We start from the raw sequence: 22263 nt of genomic DNA, 5'->3' as shown, positions 1-22263 counted from the left end.
CTAATCCTGAGGGCAAGTATTTAAACAGCCTCTGAGGGGAAGGCATGGCTAGTCCAATAACAAGCTTGGCTGTCTCACTCACTCCCTCAAACAATCACACACATCTACCTGGGCACCATGATTTTCCTAATGGATTTACAGATGATGATGCTGGACGTAGTGTACTTCATTCTGCGCTCTTGTCTGCGCATCGTGCTGAGACCACGTACGAAGCCCATAGACGGCGAGTTGGTGCTAATTACCGGCTCTGGAGGAGCACTGGGCCGCCTGTTCGCCCTAGAGTTCTCGAAACACGGCGCAGAAGTGGTGCTGTGGGACATCAACGGAGACGCTAATGAGGAGACAGCCAAGATGGTGAGGGCGCGAGGGGGCCAGGCACACGCGTACACGGTGGATGTGACAAACCGAGAAGAAGTGTACCGCACTGCCGACCAGGTACGGAAGGATGTGGGAAGGGATGTGACCTACTTGGTGAACAATGCCGGGGTGGTGGCCGGTGAGAGACTCCTGGACTGCCCAGATACCCTGGTGGAGAGGACACTGAAAGTAAACTGCCACGCCCTCTTCTGGGTAAGATTGTAAGTTTGAAGTAAAATATCAAAAATGGTACCCTCAAAGTTCAAACAAATGATCTCAAACGATTTATTTAGCCGTTTTTGCAATGATCTTCCTGGTCCCAAGATGTGTGTGTGTGTGTTTTTTAAATGACCTTTAAATTCCCCTTTTTTTAAAATGGCCTTTTAAATTGCTTATGCTATACAGTCTGTTGCATGTAGTCCAATGATAACTATTTTTGGGGGATAAATCCCTTTCCGGGTCAAAATTACCGGAACACAACCTGAGGGTGACCAACATGTTTATCTTCATTTAAAAAAAATATATATGTACTTTTAAATAATTTAAATAATTAATTTTCAATAATAATAATAATATAGGCCTATTTTCACTATTAACACTAAGGTCAAGGTTTCATCTCCCAGAGAATGCATGAACTTGCTTAAATGTTAATTTAATGAGTGACAAAAAAAAACTCAATAGACTTTGAAGAAATAAAGATGCATAAATAGCATTAAAAAAATCAAAGACTCAACATTAATGAATCTTCTAAGCTGAGAATGATGAGAATTATAGTACAATGCCATGATGTGAACACCTTGTACAATACTGAATTACATTCCGCATACATGCCAAAGTTTGACAAATACAATAAATGGATTAGAAGTAAATAAAGCTGCTTTGCCTTTGTATTACTTGATATTCACAGAATGCATAATGTGGGAATTACCTGATTTTATCCCTTTAGCCTTATTTACAGCCCTTCTCTGATAAAACATATTCTTACCAAGCGAAAGTCTCACTCTGATCCTCTTAATGCAAATAACCGTGACCACGTACGAAGTGGATTAATGCTTACATTGAGCAATCTTTTAGCAGCCTACACGTTAGCATTGAGCTGATGTGTGCACTGGATGCCAAAAAGAGATTGTAACAACCAGTGATGGTGATGCTATGGTTTTTTGCATTTAGATGTATTCAACAGGCAGACACACTACTCCAAGGCAGCTTACAGTGCATCTACATTTTATCACCTGTGTTAATGTTAGAGTTCGTTGAGCCTTTGTTAGGATAAAACTTCCATTCTAGCACCATGCGCTACCATTTAAACTAATGATCACCTTATTCAAGTACAAAGAATACCATGGTACTACCATAGTACATTTCTAAACATCCTTGGTGTTACTTTTTTGTTAGTGCCTTGAAAATGGTAGTGAGATTGGTCTGTGTAAGATCGTAGCTTATATATTTATTAAATTAAAACTTCAGTTTTTATTTATCATCTTTCCATGTTCCAAACACATATGTTATTTTTCTGTGGGAAAATTGTATTTACTTTTTTTTTTTTTTTTGAGGAACCTTCATGCAGCTATTCATAATAATCATGGCTCTCAAAATCCAAAACCAAATACCTTCTACCAAAGCTCTGAAATCGCATTCTCATTCATATGCTTTTGATTGTGATATAACATAATGTCTGAGAAATCTTAATTCTAACCAAACCAAATGAGATTTCAGAACTTTGCCTGTGGGGAGGATTATCAGTGAATAACAACATAAATTTCAATCTCTTCCTCACACAAAGCTATCGTATGTCTTCAGAAGACGTAGAATAAAGCGAATGTGGACTACTTTAATTGTGCTGTTATGGTGTTTTTCTTTTATGATGTTTTCATTGAGCTGCATGAGGATTCTTATAGAATTCTCAGTTTGTGTTCAACAGAAAAACCAACAGCATACGAATTTAGAACGACAGTGCCCCTATTATGCTTAATATAATAATAAGATAATATAGCTGTTTGTGTATGTAAAAGGTCTGCAAAATTTCAAAGTGCAGGATTATTGTCTCCCAAAAGAAAGAACCGATTCTGAACTGCCTGAAACGAGTCGTCAGTAATTACTTCCTGCACAAATCTACGTAGGTTTGTAACAAATTTTCATAATTCCAGCCTATGGTCTTCATTGGCTGCTCGCGAACAATGTTGACTCGCCCTCAAACACTTTAGTTGAAGCTGAGGCCTGGAAGAGTTAGGTTTGGGTTGTAGACATGTCGAGAAGACGCAGTTTTCTGCGCTATGAAAGCAAATTCACTTTGCATGCACTTCCAAAGGATAAGGACTTGGGTTAAACTGACATGGTATAACCAACACCATCATTACTGTTGATACCACTGTGTATTAAGAGCTGAGCAAGCCTCCGGAGCTGAAATTCAGATATGGTAATGGACGTTTAGTTTCCGACATGTGCTGTGAGTGGTAGACCAATCACAACAGACTGGGCCGTTTGACCAATCAGAACAGAGTAGGCTCTCGGAAAGGAGGGTTTTAGAGAGACTGAATCCTACTGTTTCAGACACTGTGAGAAAAGGGGTGATGTTGCAATGTGTATTATGAGAAAATAAAAGTTTTTTTTGGCCTTGGATGCATGTAAACCTATTGTAGGTGACCTCCAAAACAAAATTAGGAACCTTTAAAATAACATCCACTTTAAGGTGAACTATGCCTTTAAGGGTATATCTATATCAAACTGCTTTATTTTGTTTGTCTGCATGTAGACTGTCAAGGCGTTCCTCCCTCAGATGAAGGCCAATAATCATGGCCACATCATCACTGTAGCCAGTGTCCTTGGACTCTTCAGCACAGCCTGTGTAGAGGTGAGAAGGGCAAATTTTTCATAGTATTCAAAACCCACCTTCAAAATGTTTGATTTATTCCTAATTTTCATGTTATTAAACTAGTGATGTCTGTATGTGTGAATTTTAGGATTACTGTGCCAGTAAGTTTGCCGCGGTGGGGTTTCATGAGTCTCTGGCCCATGAACTGCTGACGGAAGAGGACGTGGATGGAGTGAAGACCACTCTTGTGTGCCCTTATGTTGTGGACACTGGCATGTTTGATGGCTGCAGGATTAGGTCAGTGTATATACACTAATGTTCAAAAATTCAATTTTGAAAAAATGTTTTTGAAAGTCTTATGCTCAGAAGGCTGCATTTATTTGATAAAAAAATACTATAAAACCAGTATTATTCATTATAAGTATTTTTTTAAATAAATGTAAAATAACCGTTTTCTATTTGAATATATTTTAAAATGTAATATATTCCTATGATGCCAAGTTGAATTTTCAGCAGCATTACTCCAGTCTTCAGAGTCACATGATCCTTCAGATATCAAGTACACTGCATTTAAGGTCTACACTGAACGTATAAATCACAGTAAATGGCCCTTCATAGTACTCGACTGTTGCCGTCTCTCTCCCCCTACAGGGAAGAGGTTGAACTGATCCTGCCTCCACTGGAGCCCTTGTACTGCGTACAGCAGGCTATGAATGCCATTCTCATAGACCAGCCGCTAGTGTGCATCCCCAGAATAACCTACCTGCCCTTCCTGGCCAGAGCGTGAGTACAGACCAACATGCTTGAAGTCTTATTTCTATTCACATCTGCGTCATACTAAATAATTCTGCCTCCTTTATGGCACCATACATATATTCTTGCTGTTAAAAGAGCAAACCTTGATGCCCTACACATCGGCATTTGACTTGAATGACATCTTGTCTTTGCAGCCTGTTTCCATGGGAATCCAATGTGGCGACATACCGCTTTATGGGATCAGACCAGTGCATGTACCCATTCATTGAGTCCATGAGGAAGAAAAGAGCAGCCAACGGCCCAATAAAGGCTGCTTAAACATCTGGAACACTACAAATTTGACGGGTCTTTTTTGAACAGCTGCAGCAAATAATGTGTGGAATATTCTTTGAATTCGTTTATATTATTATGGATGTGTGGGTATGTCACTGTTTGAAGTGAAATGGGTTTCTTCTGGTTATCTAGGCCCAATTTAGCTGTGTTCTGTTTTTCAGGCTGGCTAATCACTCGTGGGTGAGCCGTTCAACAGCCACTGATATGGTTCACATCTGAAACGTGTTTTTAAGCAACTGGATTGGGACTGGTCATTGGGCATAATACCTATTTAAATAAGAGTGTTACAGGTGTTTTTTTCCTGTGGCTTCCAATTATATTGAAAACGATTGCTTGTTGTACTTGTTCATAAAAACATAAAACAAACCGCAAGTTCCACATCTGGTTGTATTATTATTATTGTTGGTTTTCTCTCTCTTTTCTTTAGTTTTTTGCCCTAACAACATCTAGCACAGGGACTACCAACGAAAACTAGCCTTTGGGCCAATTTGGGTACATTTACATTCAGGAATGTTGATTAATGTACACTGTCCCTTTTTGAAATAAAAAATATATTTTCACACACTCACACTAAATGTTTGGGGTAACGCGTTAAAAGGAACGCGAGGTCCGTAATCAGATTACTTTTTTCAAGTAACTAGTAAAGTAGCGCATTCATTTTTCAATCTTATTTTTTTAAATAATGTAACGTTACTTATTTGAAAAATGAACTTGCTTTCCCATTTATTGGCTGACACCTCTCCTGTCCTCATGTTGAGAGAAATCATGAGTAAGTGCAGAGGAGTTGTGTGCGCTGTGTGAACATGTCAGTTATTATAGTTCTAGACTAAATGTGATCCACGCATTTACTTTTCTCACTTGCTCATAAACAGATTCAGTGTTCCTAAAAATGAATATGAACAGTGAAATGCAAACAGAATATTACGCAAACCTGCAATTTAATGTTAAATTACCCAAATATACTTTATGTATTTAATCTCACTTTATTAACCATTGTCTTTGCTGCTGGCCTTCGCTGATCCAATTCAACTATACTAATAAGCAAAAACGACTTTAATCAAACATCACGTGTTTAATTTTGGTTTTGTTTTTTATTGCTCAAGTAAGAGTGTTGAACTTCGTTCCGTGTCCTACTTTTCTGCAATCCAGAATGGCAGCACAGCTGAAAGGTTTGTTTAAGCAAACTTATATAAATAGATTCCTAATATAAAAAACAGCTTTTCTAGTTATTCTTCAGAGACCTTTTTTAGGCCTTTAAATCTCAATTTTAAAATTCCCTGATTTTTACAGGTATTCCCTGACCATGAGATCCCCAATTGTAGCATTTACAGAACACACACACAGGTTTTTTTGTGCAAGAGGCACATCATTTTTACTCGTATTCCATGAGGAAAACAAGATGCAACTGGCAGAGAGTGGGTGGGGTCAACACTGATAGGAGAATGCATGTTTAACTGACATGACTGAACAATATCGTGCTTTATACATACATTCATTCACTCACTCACTCACACACACACACACACACAAAACAAAAAACACCACACGCTCTACAGTGAAGTCACAATAACATTTTCCCAGACCTACATGAAAATGTAGATGACTTTTTTTTTTTGTGTGTGTGTGTTATGGTTGTCATTGTAACTCAAAAAGCACTGAAGAAAAACCGCCACAGCAGAGATGTGTTTGAGAGCTTCATCATATCCTTCAACGGGGTTTTATACTGCACTTCACAACAGCGCTAATACAACCCAACTCGATGGGTTCCTATAATACAACGTTTAAAACAAAAACAAAAAAACAAAAATAAAAGCAATAAAATAAAATTATGACACAGAATACATGACTTCCTTTTGAACAATGAAGAAAAGCCAATCTAATCATCAAACTTCACAATTTTCATTTTACAATTTAACAACAAAAACAAAACCACCACTTCACTGGATATGATGAGGCGACTTTTCCAAAGCCTTAGCGTTTAAAAATGTTTCACCGCATGTGCACATTAAACATCAACATCTCTCAATCTTGTTCAACTGCGAGTTTTGAATACTTTAAATCCAAGATAAATTCAGAATCACTCAAAGGCCTTTTTGAGCAGCCAATCAAAACTCTGCTTCTGATTTCTCTGTAGTGTTTCGCAAATAAAACGACCAATCAAATGGTCAATTCTACACTGTGCCATCCAGAGTCTTTCCAATGGTGCTTGAGTTAGCCGGTTTTAATAATGCACTGCCCTCTAGGTCCTGTTTGTTGCACCTGTGGAGGGGGAGACGGGTCAGAAGAATTCTAAAAACTGTGTTCAAATCACTCTGGAAGGCATCTACAAAGAACATTACTGTGAATGCATGCCAATATTTATACAACTAGTTCATATAAAATGAATAAGACCATACAATACTGACCCTGACATTGGCCCATTAGCTGTGCGCTCATTGGACTGCTGGTCAAGTTCTGACAGGAGCTTCAGGATGTTCAAAGCAGCCTGTCCGGAGAGAAAGGCATTGCAGTAAGCAAGATACAAGTAGAGATAGATCTTCCACAGTGATCTTTAAAGTACTCTACCAAGATAAAACATTTTTTGGAAAGAAGTATTTGATGCTCACCAAGGCTGCATTTATTTGATCAAAAATACGGTTTAAAAATAGTAATATTGTGAAATAATACTGCGATTTTAAATTAACAGTTTATATATTTTAATGTTTTAAATTTGAATTTATCCTGTGATGGCAAAGCGGAGTTTTCAGCAGTCATTACTCCAGTTTTCAATGTCACATGATCCTTTAGAAGTATATTTAATATGATAATTTGGTGCCTATGTAGGATTTCTTATTATTGTGTGCTGCTGAATATTTTTGTGGAAATCATAATACATTTTTTTGTTTCAGGATTCTTCAATGAATAGAAAGTACAAAAGAACATTTATTGGAAATAGAAATCTTTTGTAACATTATTAGGGTCAGACCTAGCGCAAATCCTTTTTTGGCATTTTATTTACCAAAGATAAAATTAGCAGTGAAAAGGCGTGGACAGTTATTTTTGCAGCTGACCTTATTGCATAAGCATTTGTAGGAGTTTTTACTTTCAGAGGCAACATTTATGGCAGCAGATTAAAATGAACCATGCAACATGATTTATTAACGTTTGCAGTAATCGTGCAATTATTTAATGCCCAAAAAAGCATGTCATAACCCATTTTAGGCTTGACATGGCTACGATAGTTGGAGAAGTATTGCAGAGAACAGACTTGTGTTCATTTATTTGGAATGCCAGATGATGTCATCCTAACATATCGATTACCAAGCTCTTGGTAGATTGCGTTGGTCATTATGGAAATGATCCAGCTGCATCTGTGTTCTTTAATGTGCGCATTGTCAGTAGATCACACGTAGAACTTTTAGTAAATGTGCCACCATATGTCTAAGGGCTGTTTACCAAAGAGTTTACAACTAAAAACTTTTCATGCATTTTGGTCATTCATTTACACAACAGCAGCATTTTGAGGGCCTGAAAACACAAACTTTTGAAAACGGGGTTTCAAAGTGCATGTTTTTGAAAACAATACCGTTAATCGTCTCCGTGTAAACTACAAAAATGCAAATTTTCTATACAAAGTGACATCACCAACTACTGGTCTGTCAGCATAACACAGCGTTTTTAGTCTTTTGTGGCGGGTCCGTTCGAACGGGGATCACTTTGACAATGTTGTCGTCTGTAGCCGATAAACTTTTCTGTTTTTAGTACATCATTGTTACGTTAACGTACCCTTAACTTCCACTTTTGATCAGTATAATGTCTCCTTGCTGAATATATCAATTAATATTATTTTTTTTAAAAGGTTAAAAAACTATTTACCATGTCATGGCAGGACTCCACATCCTTGCCAATGCCGTGGCTGATGAGAGGGGGCTGAGAGGAGCAGTTGATCAGAGACACAAACTCATTCTTGTTATTTTTGGGAAAGTCTTTATATTCAACCTGTGACAAAAAAACAAATAGATTAGTTGAGCGACATCATTGGGGAGGATAAGTGTGTTATCATTATATTCAATACCTGTAATCCCTGTACAGTGGACAGGTAGCTGAGTTGTTCGGATGGTCTGGTAAGGGGTCCGTGGGGTCTGTGTGCCAAGCTGTTTTTGGTCTTTAGTATACCTTCAGCGGTCGGGGAAGTGCCAGCGTACAGCAGCTCATTGGCAATCATGGCAGTTACTGTGGCCATGGCTGGGTTGGGTGCAGCTGTGCGACCGTAGTCTTTTGCATGGGGTCCCTGGTTGGCACCCACCGCCTGTGCCACCTCAGGCACCATAGGTAAAATGCCAGCAGGAAGCTGCTGATGGCTGAGGAAAGGAATTCGGAAATCTTCCTCCTTGTTGACTGCTTTGAGAAACGCAAGTGTCAATCGCAAGCAATAATATTCACTAAAATGAACAATGATACAAGGACCATGTACATATGACCACATCTATATTGATGATGGCAGCTGAATGTGACAAATGACTAGACAACACATACCAAGACCAGTCTTGTCCACAGATCCCGGTTCAAAGAAGGTCACTTTTCGTCCATCTCCAGGTTTCTTAGCAGGTGCCTTTATAAAGATAAAAAAAAAAAAAAAAAAGTACTCAACCTTTTACACTAACACTTTTAGTTGGCACTCATATGTTTCTGTTTATGCTCCATGGTGGAAAGAAAGCTGAAACAAGATGAAAATGAGCAAATTATAATTTTAATTTTCTGGATAAATTCAGGGATTGTCAATTTTTGATGCCATGGAGCCCCAAATATGATGATGACCCCCTTCCAAATATATAGCAGCAAAAAATGTCCCTGTATTCAAATTTCAGCTGGGCGTCATATTATAAAGACAAACGTAAATTATTATTTTCCAAATTAAATTCTTGGCTTTTATATTGTAGTTAAGATAAATATTTTTGTTATTTTTTTATTCCAGATCATGTATTATCTGCCAAATATTTACCTTTTAGTTATTCATTTTTACACAAAATGATATGCAGATTTGTTTTGTTTGCCCACCGTTAAGAACTACTTATGTGAATAAAAAGTAATGATTTCTGACCAGTATTTACAAAGAATAAAAATAGTAATGTAAACTTTGGGAATGTAATAAAAAATAATAATAATAATAATAAAAACCATTACATTAAACATGTTGCATTAATATACAAGTAGACATCTTAACTTTGACAGCCTTAAAAAAAAAAAAAAAATTAAACATAAAAAAAAAATAATTATATATATATTATATATAATTATATATTTTTTTTAATTTTTTTATTTTTTTATTTTTTTTAAACCCTCTTTTCAGTCCCTTCCGGCACAGGATCACAGTTTTAAAACCCCTGAAACTACTTTCACCATTTTTTGATGCAAAGTAAATGCTGTTAATAAGCAGACACTCACTTTCTCCTCTGTTTTCAATGCCGGTTTGGATGGTTGTGGCTGAGGCACTTTGAAGCCCAGAAGCTCCAGCATCTTCTCGGCTGCATTTCGTTTGGCCACTTTTTTACTAGGACCCATTCCCTCTGCATTCTGACCCGCAATTGACACCTGAACAAGAGAAAAAAAAAAAACAGTAAGTACTAGTAAGGTTAGATCTGGAGCGACTTTATCAGCTCACAAGGTGCATGAAAGCAGACAACATAAAAAGAGCAAAAAGGGAATCCAGCAACACTAGTGGTAAGGGGAACTTTAATAAACTAAGAAATACCAACGCATTTCAGCTTAAGAGCCTTCTTCAGGGTATACAATGCATGAACATTTTAAGAAACCATCTCCATACAGAGTAACTCCGTATGAGAGAAAAAGCAGAAAGCGATACAGGGGCACATTACTTTTCCGGGAACATTTCTGACAAGCAGGTTGTATATGAAAATGATGGCCAGAAGAACATGGCCTTCACACAAAATGTGCACTGAACTATTATAAAAATGTCAGAGAACAGAATCTTCACTCTGATGAGTACCTGCATGACAAACTCCCGGCGTCGAGGCAGACCTCTCTCCGTCACTAACGCGTACTCTGGCTCTTTTTCTTTCTTAGCCTGCTGGATTTGAGCCAGTCTGCTGATGGGGTTCATGCCCTGACCATACTCGGGACTGGTCTGCAGCTGAGAGCGGGTGCAAGATTCATTAAGAAAGAGATACATTGACACACTTGATCAATACAATTAGATTAATGAGAGTATGATGAAAGGGGCAATAATTGAATTAATTCAATGAAAGGCCTGAAAAAGCACATAGAATGACAGCCAGTGTCTGCACTGGTCTCGTCACTCGTTTACTGATTTGAGACAGGGATATTTAAGTAAGACATTTATTAGTTAGTTAGGGATATTTCAGTTACATTGTCAATTTTTTTTAATGTTTAAAGTTTAAAGAAATGAATACTTTCATTTGGCAGCAACAATGAATTGATCAAAAGTGACAATTTTAAAGGATTAGTTCACCCAAAAATGAAAATGCTGTCATTACTCACTCACACACACACCCTCATATCGTTCCAAAACCAAAAAAAATCTTAATTTGTGTTCCGAAGATGAACCAAGGTCATACGGGTTTGGAACGACATGAGGGTAATGACAATTTTCATCTTTGAGTGAACTAACCCTTTAATGTTAACGATTTCTATTTCAAATAAATGCTGTTTGTTGGTATTTACTGGTAATTAAAGAATCCTAGAAAAATAAATTCACGATTTGTACAAAAATATTAAGCAGTATAACTGTTTTCAGCATTGATAATAATAAGACATGTTAGAGTAATGACTGCTGAAAGGAATAAATTACCGTACAAACAGAAAAATTATTTAAAATTGTAATATTTCAAAATATTCATCAAAATACAGTTTTACTGTATCTTTAAATGAATGCAGCCTTGGTGAGCATAAAAGACTTCTTTCAAAAACATTTAAAAAAAAATCTTACTGACCCCAAACTTTTCAACAGTAGTATAACAAAATCACTAAAGAATATTTGTATACAAGATTTATCCATTAAGGCAGTTGGGTACATTTTGAAACCACTTTAGCTAATTAGCCAATCAGGCACATGCAGTTACTGGCCAAATAAATACTCTCTGAATTAAATATAATCGATAAAAAAAGATTAACTTCCCAGGCTGATGTACTGGTCTATAACTAGAAAGAACACTCTAACTTGGTACTTTAATAATTACATTAATGTTTAACATTTTAATAGGCCAAACTATTACAAATCAATAACTTTAATATTTATTAGCAAAGTGTTTTTTTTTTGTTTTGTTTTTAACAGAACAGCACTCTAGCCATCAAATGAACCCATCCAAGTATAAGTCCTCATCTACCTTAATAATGGACTTGCTTTTCTTTTTAATGCGTAGTGGTATTTTGTCTGTGACAGGTAGTTGAGGCAGTCCACGAAGCTCTTCCAGCACAGCGATGGCAGCCAGCTTCTTGGCGATCTTCTTGCTTTTGCCATCTCCCTCCCCTGAATACTCGCCCACAGTAACCCTCACCATGAAGCTCTTCATGTGAGGAGGCCCAGCCTCTTTTAGCACCTGTATACAGTGAGGAGAATTAAAGAAAAGTTAACAATTTGTGGTTTGGACATCAGAGATATGCATACTTCTGCATGCAAGATTTCAATCAATTCTAATGTGCATGAAAGTATTGTTTGTATATTTGTAGCCTATGCATGATGGGATCATGACCTACCTCGAAATTCACAGGCAAGTTGCGCTTCAGTGCAATCTCGAACACTTGGCTGATCTCGGATTTGTTAAGGTTTTCTTGTACTGGCTCTTCTTTCATCTACATGACAGGGATTGTAATTCACAATTTAACTAAATACTGTAGATCAGATAATTGCATTTTGCTTGTATTTACTAGGTTCAAGAATTGAAAGCAGCACTTTTTGAAGAATGACTAATGCTTGGTACACACAGCACGATTTTCAAAGTTGTTGGATCGCTGTTCTTCTCGCACTACACGACTGTCTGGAGTACCATTTGGTTGCTGTTGTGTGCACATTACATGACGGATTGGCTACAGGGGGTCACATGTTACACAACATTTCAATAGGAAGAATCGCCGACAGCTCTGTCTGGTCTACAAACTACGTTCCGCTCCCAAACAAACGCTAGAACTGATACAGGAAATAAATGTAAGATCATGAGACAGGATTTCTTCTTGTTAAAATGATGCATGTAAGAAGCATGTGACCCAAGTTGTCTGTGCACCAATTTACAGTGAAAAAAAGAAGAATATGAAGGAGAGAAGCCATGCATGCTGAGGTTTTATGACTCCTACCCCTGAACTTTCCCTTGCCTTGAATCTTGCTCTCTCATTGGCTGTAGGTCATCACCAATGTAATTTCCAGTCAAAACACATTTCACACTGCATGACTTTGAGTAGCAGACAAGTCCAGACATTTAGCATGCTAAATATCTCACAGGCAACTGTCAAGATTTGCCTCTGATTTTGGGCATACGTCTGCGATTTGACAAAAACTGTCGGCGAGTGAAAATCGGGGCTAAAATCGTGTAGTGTGTACCCGGCATTACTATCAGCCAATTCATCATTTTATAAATATGAACTCACCTCAGACAGTTGCTGCATTATTGGCTCTTTCTGCAGGTATTTGATGGCTTTGGCCGCAGCATCATGTTTGGCTGCTTGACGCGTGCGGCCCTTGCCGTGGAACTGTTGTCCACCGATAGACAGCTCCATATGATACAGTACTGGCCCCACAGGAGGAAATGGGTAGTAATAACTGATCAAGAGAAGAAAAGGGAAATAGTATAATATCTTTTTCTGCCAAAACATAAGATTAATCACTGGCTATCTTAGCCAACATTTTACATCATTCAATAAGCAAAAGCAAAAGATTCAAATAGAGAGTGCATACTGCTGCATGGAGCGTGCATAAGGGCCAGGTGCTCTGATGTTGTAGTTGAATGCTGGTCTCATCCCATGGTAGGCATCTATAGGCTTATAGATGGGCTTCTTGCCCAACTTCATACAAAGTGCATTAAGCTCCACAGTGTGGGTTACGTTATCTGCATGAGAGAGAGATGCGTGTCAAACAGCTGCTTGCACTGCTAACATTCATGGGGTTCGACCTACATGGGGTTTAATCTATTACTGTGAAAGCAGCAATATTGTGAAATATTTGTACAATTTTAAAATGTAATTTTTCCTCTGATGGCAAGGCTGAATTTCCAGCAGCCTGTACATGAGCATTACATTAATGATTATAATATGCTGATTTAATGGCAGAAATATTTCTTATTATTATTATCAAAGTTGAAATCAGTGCTGCTTAATATTTTTTGGTGAATAAGAAGTTCAGAATAAAAGCATTTATTTGTAATATAAATCTTTTGTAACCTTATAAATGTCTTTACTGTCACTTTTGATCAATAATAAATAAATAAAAATCCCTACTGATCCCAAGCATTTGAACTGTTATTTGGGATAATATTTAAAATAATAATAATAATAATAATAATAATAATGTAATTTGTCCTGGGAATTTTCAGCAGCCATTATCATGATCCTTCAGAAATTCTAATATGATGATTTGGTGCTTAAGAAACATTTCTTATTATTATCAGTGTTAAAAATAGTGCTACTTAATTTAGTGGAAACTGTGATGCTTTTTTTCAGGATTCTTTGATGAATATAAAGTTCAGAAGGACAGCATTTATTTGAAACATAAATCTTTTGAAACATTTTAAATATCTTTACTGTCACTTTTGATCAATTTAATGAGAAATAAACAAAATAACAATAAAAACTATACATTACTTCAAAGACAGATTAACTCCAACAGATACATTCAAGGTTAAAATAAGTGGAAACAAAGTAGACATTTATTTGGAATTTTAAAGGAATAGTTCACCCAAAAATTAAAATCAAAGATCATCTACTCACCATGTATGAAAATAGTTCATGTGACTGTAAATTTGAAGTCTCTAAAGCAGATGTAGCAAACCCTTCTCCTGGAGAGCCCTGCTCCAACACACCTGCCAGTAATTTTCAAGTAATCCTAAATTGGTTAGATGGTTCAGGTGTGTTTGATTAAGGTTGGAGCTAAACTCTGCAGAACACAGAGCTGGCTAAAGGCGGGCATACACTGTGCGATGTCTGTGCGATTTCAGCAAGGTACCTACTCACACTGAACGAGTAGATCGCATGCGATGTAAAGCCAAAGCTCAGGATTTCTGTGCTCACACTATATGGTCCGAACGTCGAGCTGCGACTTCACTGCTCACACTATACGTGTGAAATATGCGCGAATCAGCGTGATAAACTCCCTTGCCGGGTTGCGCCCATAGACTGTAAAAAAATAGGTTGCGCCTATAGACGATATCATGTATCCAGAGATATTGTCAAAACAAGCATCATTTATCAATATCAAGATGATTTAGCATTTCCAATTTATGTATCAAATTATTATTAGTATTATTGTATATTATTATTATTATTATTATTAGGGAAGGCTACTTTTATTATTAAAGTGATAGGCTGTTAAATTGCCACGCAATAATTTCATAGCGCATCACCGCAAAACCAACGCGCTGTGAGGATAATAAAATATCACACAGAAGCTTACTCCTCCTCATTGAAAATTGTCTAAAACATTTAGGTCGATTACAATGAATTATAGGCATATAATTAATTATTAACCGTATATAATATGTCCGAACACTGCAATAATTCATCAATGAAAATTAAAAACAGCTTTATTTCAAAAACATTGTTTAACAAATTAATAAAAGAGGCAAAGTGTACATCGCAGGTGGCTTGAAGAAGTGGGTAATGGTTAATCCATTTTGCAACACGAACTGGAGGAAAGCAACAGTAATTTGTAGCTAGTTACAGAACTTAAAGATCTCCCTCTTTTCGTTTTTTTTTTTTTTTTTGCTGCGGATGAAATTGTTAAACTTCTGTTTTCGCGCAGGCGCAGTGAGGGAAACACACTGAGTTTAGGGCAATCGGTTCGTATCTCTGCTTCAACTGTGCGATATAGTCACGAGGAGTGACCAAAATTTCTAACATGCCAGAAATGCATCCGACCATCCGATTGCCGGTCGGGAGAGGTTAATCGCCTCTCGTTTCCCCCTGTACACTGCACGAACACTGCACGACAAACGACGCACGACAAAGCTGAAAATCGGCCCGACCCGAAAAAGAATCGCACGAGTCAGAATTCGGTTCAAAATCGGACGAAAATCGCACAGTGTATGCCCGCCTTTAAGCAAAGCAAGTCATATGGATTCCTTTAACGATACTGTTTGCCTTTTTAGAGCTCGACAGCCCAATTCATGCAGGTTTCGGCAATGTGAAGATGAGAGAATTTTCACTTTTGGGTGATACTCTACAGAGCCCTGCACATGACATGCAGGAAAAAAATATGTATATCGTGGCCACAAATTAACAATTCATTACCATGCCTTACTAATGCGTCAGCACATTTTACCAATTCGTTGCCTCGTTTTAAAGGGATACTCCACTTTTTTTGGAAATAGGCTCATTTTACAATTCCACCAGAGTTAAACAGTTGAGTTTTACCGGTTTCGAATCCATTCAGCCGAACTCCGGGTCTGGCGGTACCACTTTTAGCATAGCTTAGCATAGATCATTGAATCGGACAGGACCATTAGCATCTCTTTCAAAAAAATGACCAAAGAGTTTCGATATTTTTCCTATTTAAAACTTGACTCTTCTGTAGTTACATCGTGTACTAAGACCGACGGAAAATGAAAAGTTGCGATTTTCTAGGCTGATATGGCTAGGAACTATACTCTCATTCCTGCGTAATAATCAAGAAACTTTGCTGCCGTACCATGAGTCCAGCAGGCGTAATGATATGACGCAGCGCCTGAAAATAGTCCCCAGCTTGGTAACTTCCAACGTGACCGGGACTAAGTTTGTCTAACCTATTAGACCTATTTTCAGGCGCTGCGTCATATCATTACGCCTGCTGCACCCATGGTACGGCAGCAAAGTTTCTTGATTATTACACAGGAATGAGAGTATAGTTCCTAGCTACATCAGCCTAGAAAATCGCAACTTTTCCTTTTCCGTCGGTCTTAGTACACGATGTAACTACAGAAGAGTCAAGTTTTAAATAGGAAAAATATCGAAACTCTTTGGTCATTTTTTTGAGAGAGATGCTAATGGTCCTGTCCGATTCAATGATCTATGCTAAGCTATGCTAAAAGTGGTACCGCCAGACCCGGAGTTCGGCTGAATGGATTAGAAAACGGTAAAACTAAACTGTTTAACTCTGGGGGAGTTGCAAAATGAGCCTATTTCCAAAAAAAGTGGAGTATCCCTTTAAGTAAAGTGTGCGCATGATATATTAATTCATTCTCTCGTTTTACTAAATCATGTGCACAATATAATAATTCCTTCCCTTGTTTTACATTTTAATCAAAATGAGGGAACGAATTAGTACAACGTGGCCACAATTTACTAAATCGAGGGGACAAATTATTACACATAAAGCGCACGATTTGCTTAAAACAAGGGAACAAATTATATAGTTTGCACGATTTACTTAAAGTATTAGTTCAAACAAAAATGAAAATTCTGTCATTAATTACTCACCCTCATGTTGTTCCAAACCCATAAAACTTTTGTTCATCTTTGAAACACAAATGAAGATCTTTTTAATGATATCTGAGAGGTTACTGTACCTCCAATGAGCTTCAAAAAGTTTGTAAAACTAATCTAGTTTAGTTTTAATCCAAATTTTCTGAAGAGACTTGATCGCTTTATATTGATTAGCGAACATAAACAGAAGCTCAACCGAACCTGTTTGACGCGCTAGAACAAACCTCATTGGTTCTTGCAGAAGCTCAAAGTGCCATGTAACACGAGAATGAACCTCATTGGTTCTCGCACGTCAAGCGAACGAGCTTGAGCTTCTGTTTACCACAACTGATGTGTGAGTTGATTAATGTTTATGTGAATAAAAGCCTAAATAAAATCCGTTCATCGTATATAGCAATTGTGTCTCTTCAGAAAATTTTGACTAAACCGCTCAATTAATATGGATTAGTTTTATGATCCCTTTATGAACTGAAGCATCAAAGTGGTAGTTGCGTAGCTGTCAATGGAGGGACAGAAAGCTCTCAGATTTAATCAAAAAGATCTTCATTTGTGTTCCGAAGATGAATGAAAGTCTTACGGGTTTGGAACGACATGAGGGTGAGTAATTAATGACAGAATTTTCATTTTCATCCCTTTAAAATGAGGGAATGAATAATTATATTGTGCACACAACTTACTTAAACGAATGAACGAGTTTTTAATTCACGGCCACAAAGATATATATATTTTTGACCGCATGTCATGTGCAGGACTCCGTACTAGTCATTTTGAGAAGATAAAAAAAAAAATTGGACATACACTCTGAGCCCTTGTAGATCCCATCTGGGTTCTTGCCAGGGTGGCGGGGGCTTCTGTGACTGGGTTTGGGGAGAGTAGTTTCGGAAAGGGCACATGATGCTGCTGAGTGCTGGGCTTTTTTGATACTGGTCCCCTCTGCATCCCAGTGCTGATCCCCCAGAGATAACCGCACTGAGAAAATCTGACCAACAGATACCATCAGAAAGTTCAGACAAGTGGGAAGAGATAGTTTTGTGTGTGTGTGTGTGTGTGTGTATATAGTAAAGTGCCAAGTCTTACCTTGGAGTGGGCTGGTCCTTGTTCACTTAGTAGCTTGTATTCAGGTTGGATCTTATTGTAACGGGCTAACTCGTTTATCAAGCACATTGGGGTCTTCTCTTTAGGGTTTGCCATGTTAGATACTAAATCAATAAATCAAAAAGAAAACATTTTAAAACTCAACCACTCCAAGAAAATCATTTTGTTATCAGGGAAAACCATGTACTGATGTTTTTGCATGTGCATTAAAAAAGCCTGAAAAATACAAAATCAAAGATGTTTGAATGTTTTTAAAATATATATACTTTTAGGTTTCAAAAATATAATAAAAACAGTAATATTGTGAAATAATAACATTTAAAATAACCGTTTACTATATTAGTATATTTTAAAATGTAATTTATTCCTGGCAAAGCTTAATTTTCAGTGTCTTCAGTGTCACATGATCGTTCAGAAATCATTCGAATATGCTGATTTGGTGCTCAAGAAACATTTCTTATAATCAATGCTGAAAACAGTTGTGCTGCATAATATTTTGGGGTAATAGTAAGAGTTTTAAAGAGCAGCATTTATTTTAAAACAGAATTTTTTTCCTTTTCGCCAGGCGAACCCAGGGGCCACACTTAAGCCCGGGGTTATTGTCCCAGCCAACCCGGCCCTCCAGAGAACCGGGCCACTGGTTACCCTGAATCAACTTTCAATCAACTCAGGTTGTGCGGCTTCGGCTTCGGCCTCGACCTCCGGGGACCCTTCTACTTTCACATTTGATCAATTTTATGAATCCTAGCTGAATAAAAGGATTAACTTATTATTCATTTATTTTAATAACCATAACGACCCCAAACTTTTGAACTGTAGTTTTCCAACATGTTTAAATAGACAATTTCAAACCATTGTTGTGGATGCGAAATATGTTATTAAAAGTAATCTTTACAAAAAAGTTTGAGATTCCCATGTGGGCCTGGGCATAGATGAAGAATTCAAATGTTCAAGTTTTCAAGTCCTAACAGTTAAAGGCCCACTGAAGTGCATTGAAACACGCAGCATTATTCAATGTGTTGATATAATTTTCTCTGAAATATGACGACAAGTTGGGACATATCGAACAGCTCCGCCCCTTTTTAGAAATAACCAATAGCGTTTCGTTTATATCACAGCTGGGCCAGAGCCATTGAGCTCGGCAAAGCCGCAGTTTCCTTCTAATCTATAACCATTTCTCCTATCCTCCATATAGCTTTAAAATATAGATTTCTATGCAGAATTCAAATGGGTCCAATACGTTTTCTGGAATGCGCCGATTCCCTATGGCAGAATCGCACATATGATCCGCTCTGTGCTATCGTGTCTCTAGAACAGAACAGTGGTTCACGTGACACTAACGTGAAACCAGACTTCATTCGCCCCAATGGAAAGCATATTTACATTGTCTGAATCGTTCCCTATGCCATATATAGTGTAGAAAATAGTAAATGATGTGTAAACAAGTGACCGATTTTAGCCCCAGGTTCAGCGTCTATTTGGGGGCAGGACAATGTAGATTCTAAAGAGCATTTGATTGGACAGGAAATCTGACGAGAAGAGTGATGTAATCAAAATCCTTGATCCATATTGGCGGAAGTGAGAGACAAAGTTTTGAATGCTTATATCTACTAAATGTGAATTTTGTCAATGTTTTTGAGCAATAACAGTAAGGCTAACATATTCTTACTAAAAGCCAAAAAACTTTTGATTTCACTTTAAAGATGCCTTCTGTCTAAAAATGCACCAAGCACTTTATCACCAACCTGTGGGGTTGCAGAAGGGCGTGGCGGATGCAGAAGGCAGGGCGGAGTTTCGTAACGGGTGACTGGCACTCTCTGAGGGTAAGGGAGCAGTGGCACAGGGAATGCTGAACCCAGGTTGGGGCGGGGCCAGCTGTAAAGGGGCGGCACTGGGTGCAGTGTTGACAGGCGTCTGGAACTGAAGCTGTGACATTCTGATTGGCTGGTAGGAAGATGGGTCGATTGAATGACCAGGTATAGACTTTGCCGTCAGGTAGGAAGATAAATTTATTAAAGAAGGGTTGTAGCCTATGTGAAAGAGAGAGAATGAGATGAGTTGGTTTGTAGAATGAAGGACTGCAAAGCTCTACCTGCAGAGTGGAAAAATGAAAAGGATCAAAATTCGTTATGATAGATAGACATGTTATGCGTAATCAACCAAAAGATCAATCTACATTTGCATTTCCAAAAAAAATTTATATAAGTGCTAAAACAAAAGAGTAATGTTCATACAGTATTTGGTAAGCTTAGATTTTAGGATTTGACAAAGTAAATGAAAAGCTGCATCTTTACGCATACATACATCACAGCACGATACTGTCTTGGCAGTGTATATCTATATTAGTAGAAAAATCTGTGAACAAATCAGTGTTTATGAACAATTTGTTAAGTGAATGAATCGTTCTTGTTCACTTCTTTGCACTGCCACTTTTGATGTGATATTGTTTTGTTTAAAAGTAAAGAAGACTAATTTTAATATTCCAGTGACGCCATTCTGTTGTCAAGATTTTGAATGGCGATTGGTGTTCCAACAGCGTATATGGATTTAAACGTAGCAACACAATTTAAATGATCTACAAAAGTTTTAAAAGAGTCCAGGTTAAATTATTCAAGCTGAATTATTAGCATAAGATTTTAAAGAAGGATTTAAGAATGATCTAATTTTTTTTAACAGTTTATTGAACCTTTAGATAAAAAAAAAATATTTAAAAAAGTTTGCATGTGTTTTATGTTTTGTATCATATTTAATACATAAGGCCTTTATAGCTCATATAGTGAGAATATGGAGCTCATACTCAGGGAGGGGGAAAAACACCCCAGAAATATTTAGAGGAGAAAAAAAATATGTAATTTGGAGCAGTTGCAGTTATTTATATGGACAAAAAGTAATATGAAACTCTAATAGCCTATAGTGTAAATACATTTTTATTACAGAGATTTTTTTATAACAGACTACTTACATAAAATGCATACACATATAGTTGTCACTCTATATCTCCAAATATCATGTTTTATTTTAAACCCTTAGATTTTGGTGGGCTAATGCAGTGCAATACAATGATGACTGACAGATATACAATTAAATGTCCCTGAAAAGCCTGTTATATCATATTTGGAGCTTACATTTTAACATGAAGTTGCTTTAGTCCAGTAAATGTTCATCTTTAAATATTCCAAACAAAATATAAAAGTAATTCTTACATTTACTCCATAAAAATCGGTACTGCAACCTGAAGGTGGGCATTTTTTAGCACACTTGCTAAAAAAGTATGAACTATCAATCAGAGGGCAAAATGCATTTAGAAGACCATAGAACAGGTTTTCCAGCAAAGTTTTGATCACAGCATTTTACAGTAACATGGCAACGAGCTCTTATTCGTTGACAATTCCTGGAAGCCTACTCAATAACAAGAACAAAAGACATATGCAAAAACGTTGACAATATAACAGTAGGGGTTAACACATCCAGATACAGATCCACTGTACAGTCAGGCAGTCACTTAAGATTAAACTGATATTTCAGAAATTACCATTAGCACAACTTAAATATAATTAGTATGTACAATATACTCTCCTGCTACACTTCAGTATGCAAAGTCTACTGAATTTTAACATATTTGATCTTTTTTAAACTACCGCATAAACTGGTGAAAATAAATATCAGCTGTCAAGACTCCTCCTACCCCTGCAAAGCAAAGTATCGAAGCAAGCGATATACACAAACAACCACTATACACATTTATACCAAGCATGACATAACCAAATCAGCCCTGTTTACATAATATTCTATGTGAATTTCAGTGAAAAGAAGCTATGACAGTATGCGAGAAGATCCATTGATATGAATGGCTCGAGCTAACACTAGCAGCTCGCGCATCTCAGCAGGCTCCTGCTGAATAAAGCTCACCTCAGTTTATTTCTCCCCGGTTGTGATTTACTCCATGAGTTACGATGTTAAAGCGTAGTGTCAGTTCGGTTTCGTCTTATTTTAAGGGGTTCTGGACTGGTTTAGTATGAAAAAACGGGGAAAGAGGTAGAGAGGGTGAGTGTAGACAGGGCAAACACTAAAGAGAATAGCCCGATATTTTCCGCCCCTGCCAGGAAATGACATCACGCCAGTTATTTGTGGGGTTGAATTTATGAGAAAAGGTTGTTTTTTTTAATAATTTTTTTATCATTTAAATTACCTTTCGGCTATTTAATTACTTGTATTTAAACATAATCTGAATCTGCCGAGTAGATATGTGGTTTGGTGAGCCGGGCCTTGTGTTAGTGCTGGTGGGTGGA

At 37.3% G+C, this 22263-nt stretch overlaps 2 protein-coding genes across 3 annotated transcripts; one reads left to right on the top strand and one right to left on the bottom strand.

Annotated features, from left to right (window-relative positions):
* The first annotated feature begins 46 nt into the window (after positions 1–46).
* Positions 47–4635, top strand: rdh20 (retinol dehydrogenase 20). The gene is made up of 5 exons (XM_084425049.1): positions 47–570; positions 3110–3208; positions 3318–3466; positions 3821–3952; positions 4120–4635. Exons 1-5 carry the CDS (start codon positions 118–120, stop codon positions 4241–4243), a joined length of 957 nt encoding a protein of 318 aa, XP_084281175.1. The 5' UTR covers positions 47–117; the 3' UTR covers positions 4244–4635.
* Positions 4636–5324: 689 nt separating this feature from the next.
* Positions 5325–22090, bottom strand: stau1 (staufen double-stranded RNA binding protein 1). Of its 2 annotated transcripts, none has more exons than XM_084427065.1 (15): positions 21884–22090; positions 19720–20004; positions 17957–18078; positions 17678–17858; positions 13164–13314; positions 12857–13028; positions 11972–12067; positions 11602–11814; positions 10245–10388; positions 9683–9829; positions 8774–8849; positions 8313–8635; positions 8114–8236; positions 6664–6743; positions 5325–6517 (listed from the first exon to the last, which is right to left on the bottom strand). In XM_084427065.1, the coding sequence occupies exons 2-15, from the start codon at positions 19907–19909 to the stop codon at positions 6430–6432; spliced, it is 2106 nt and encodes a 701-aa protein (XP_084283191.1). In that variant the 5' UTR covers positions 19910–20004; positions 21884–22090; the 3' UTR covers positions 5325–6429. The 2 variants fall into 2 exon arrangements, with proteins under 2 accessions (XP_084283191.1, XP_084283190.1); XM_084427064.1 differs by having other exon boundaries at positions 8313–8638; positions 21884–22082.
* Positions 22091–22263: the final 173 nt, after the last annotated feature.

Source organism: Rutilus rutilus, assembly GCF_951802725.1.
Source record: "Rutilus rutilus genome assembly, chromosome: 12".
Taxonomy (NCBI): Eukaryota; Metazoa; Chordata; class Actinopteri; order Cypriniformes; family Leuciscidae; genus Rutilus; species Rutilus rutilus.
The sequence above is the reverse complement of the archived record's forward strand: the minus strand, read 5'-3'. Positions and strand labels throughout refer to the sequence as shown.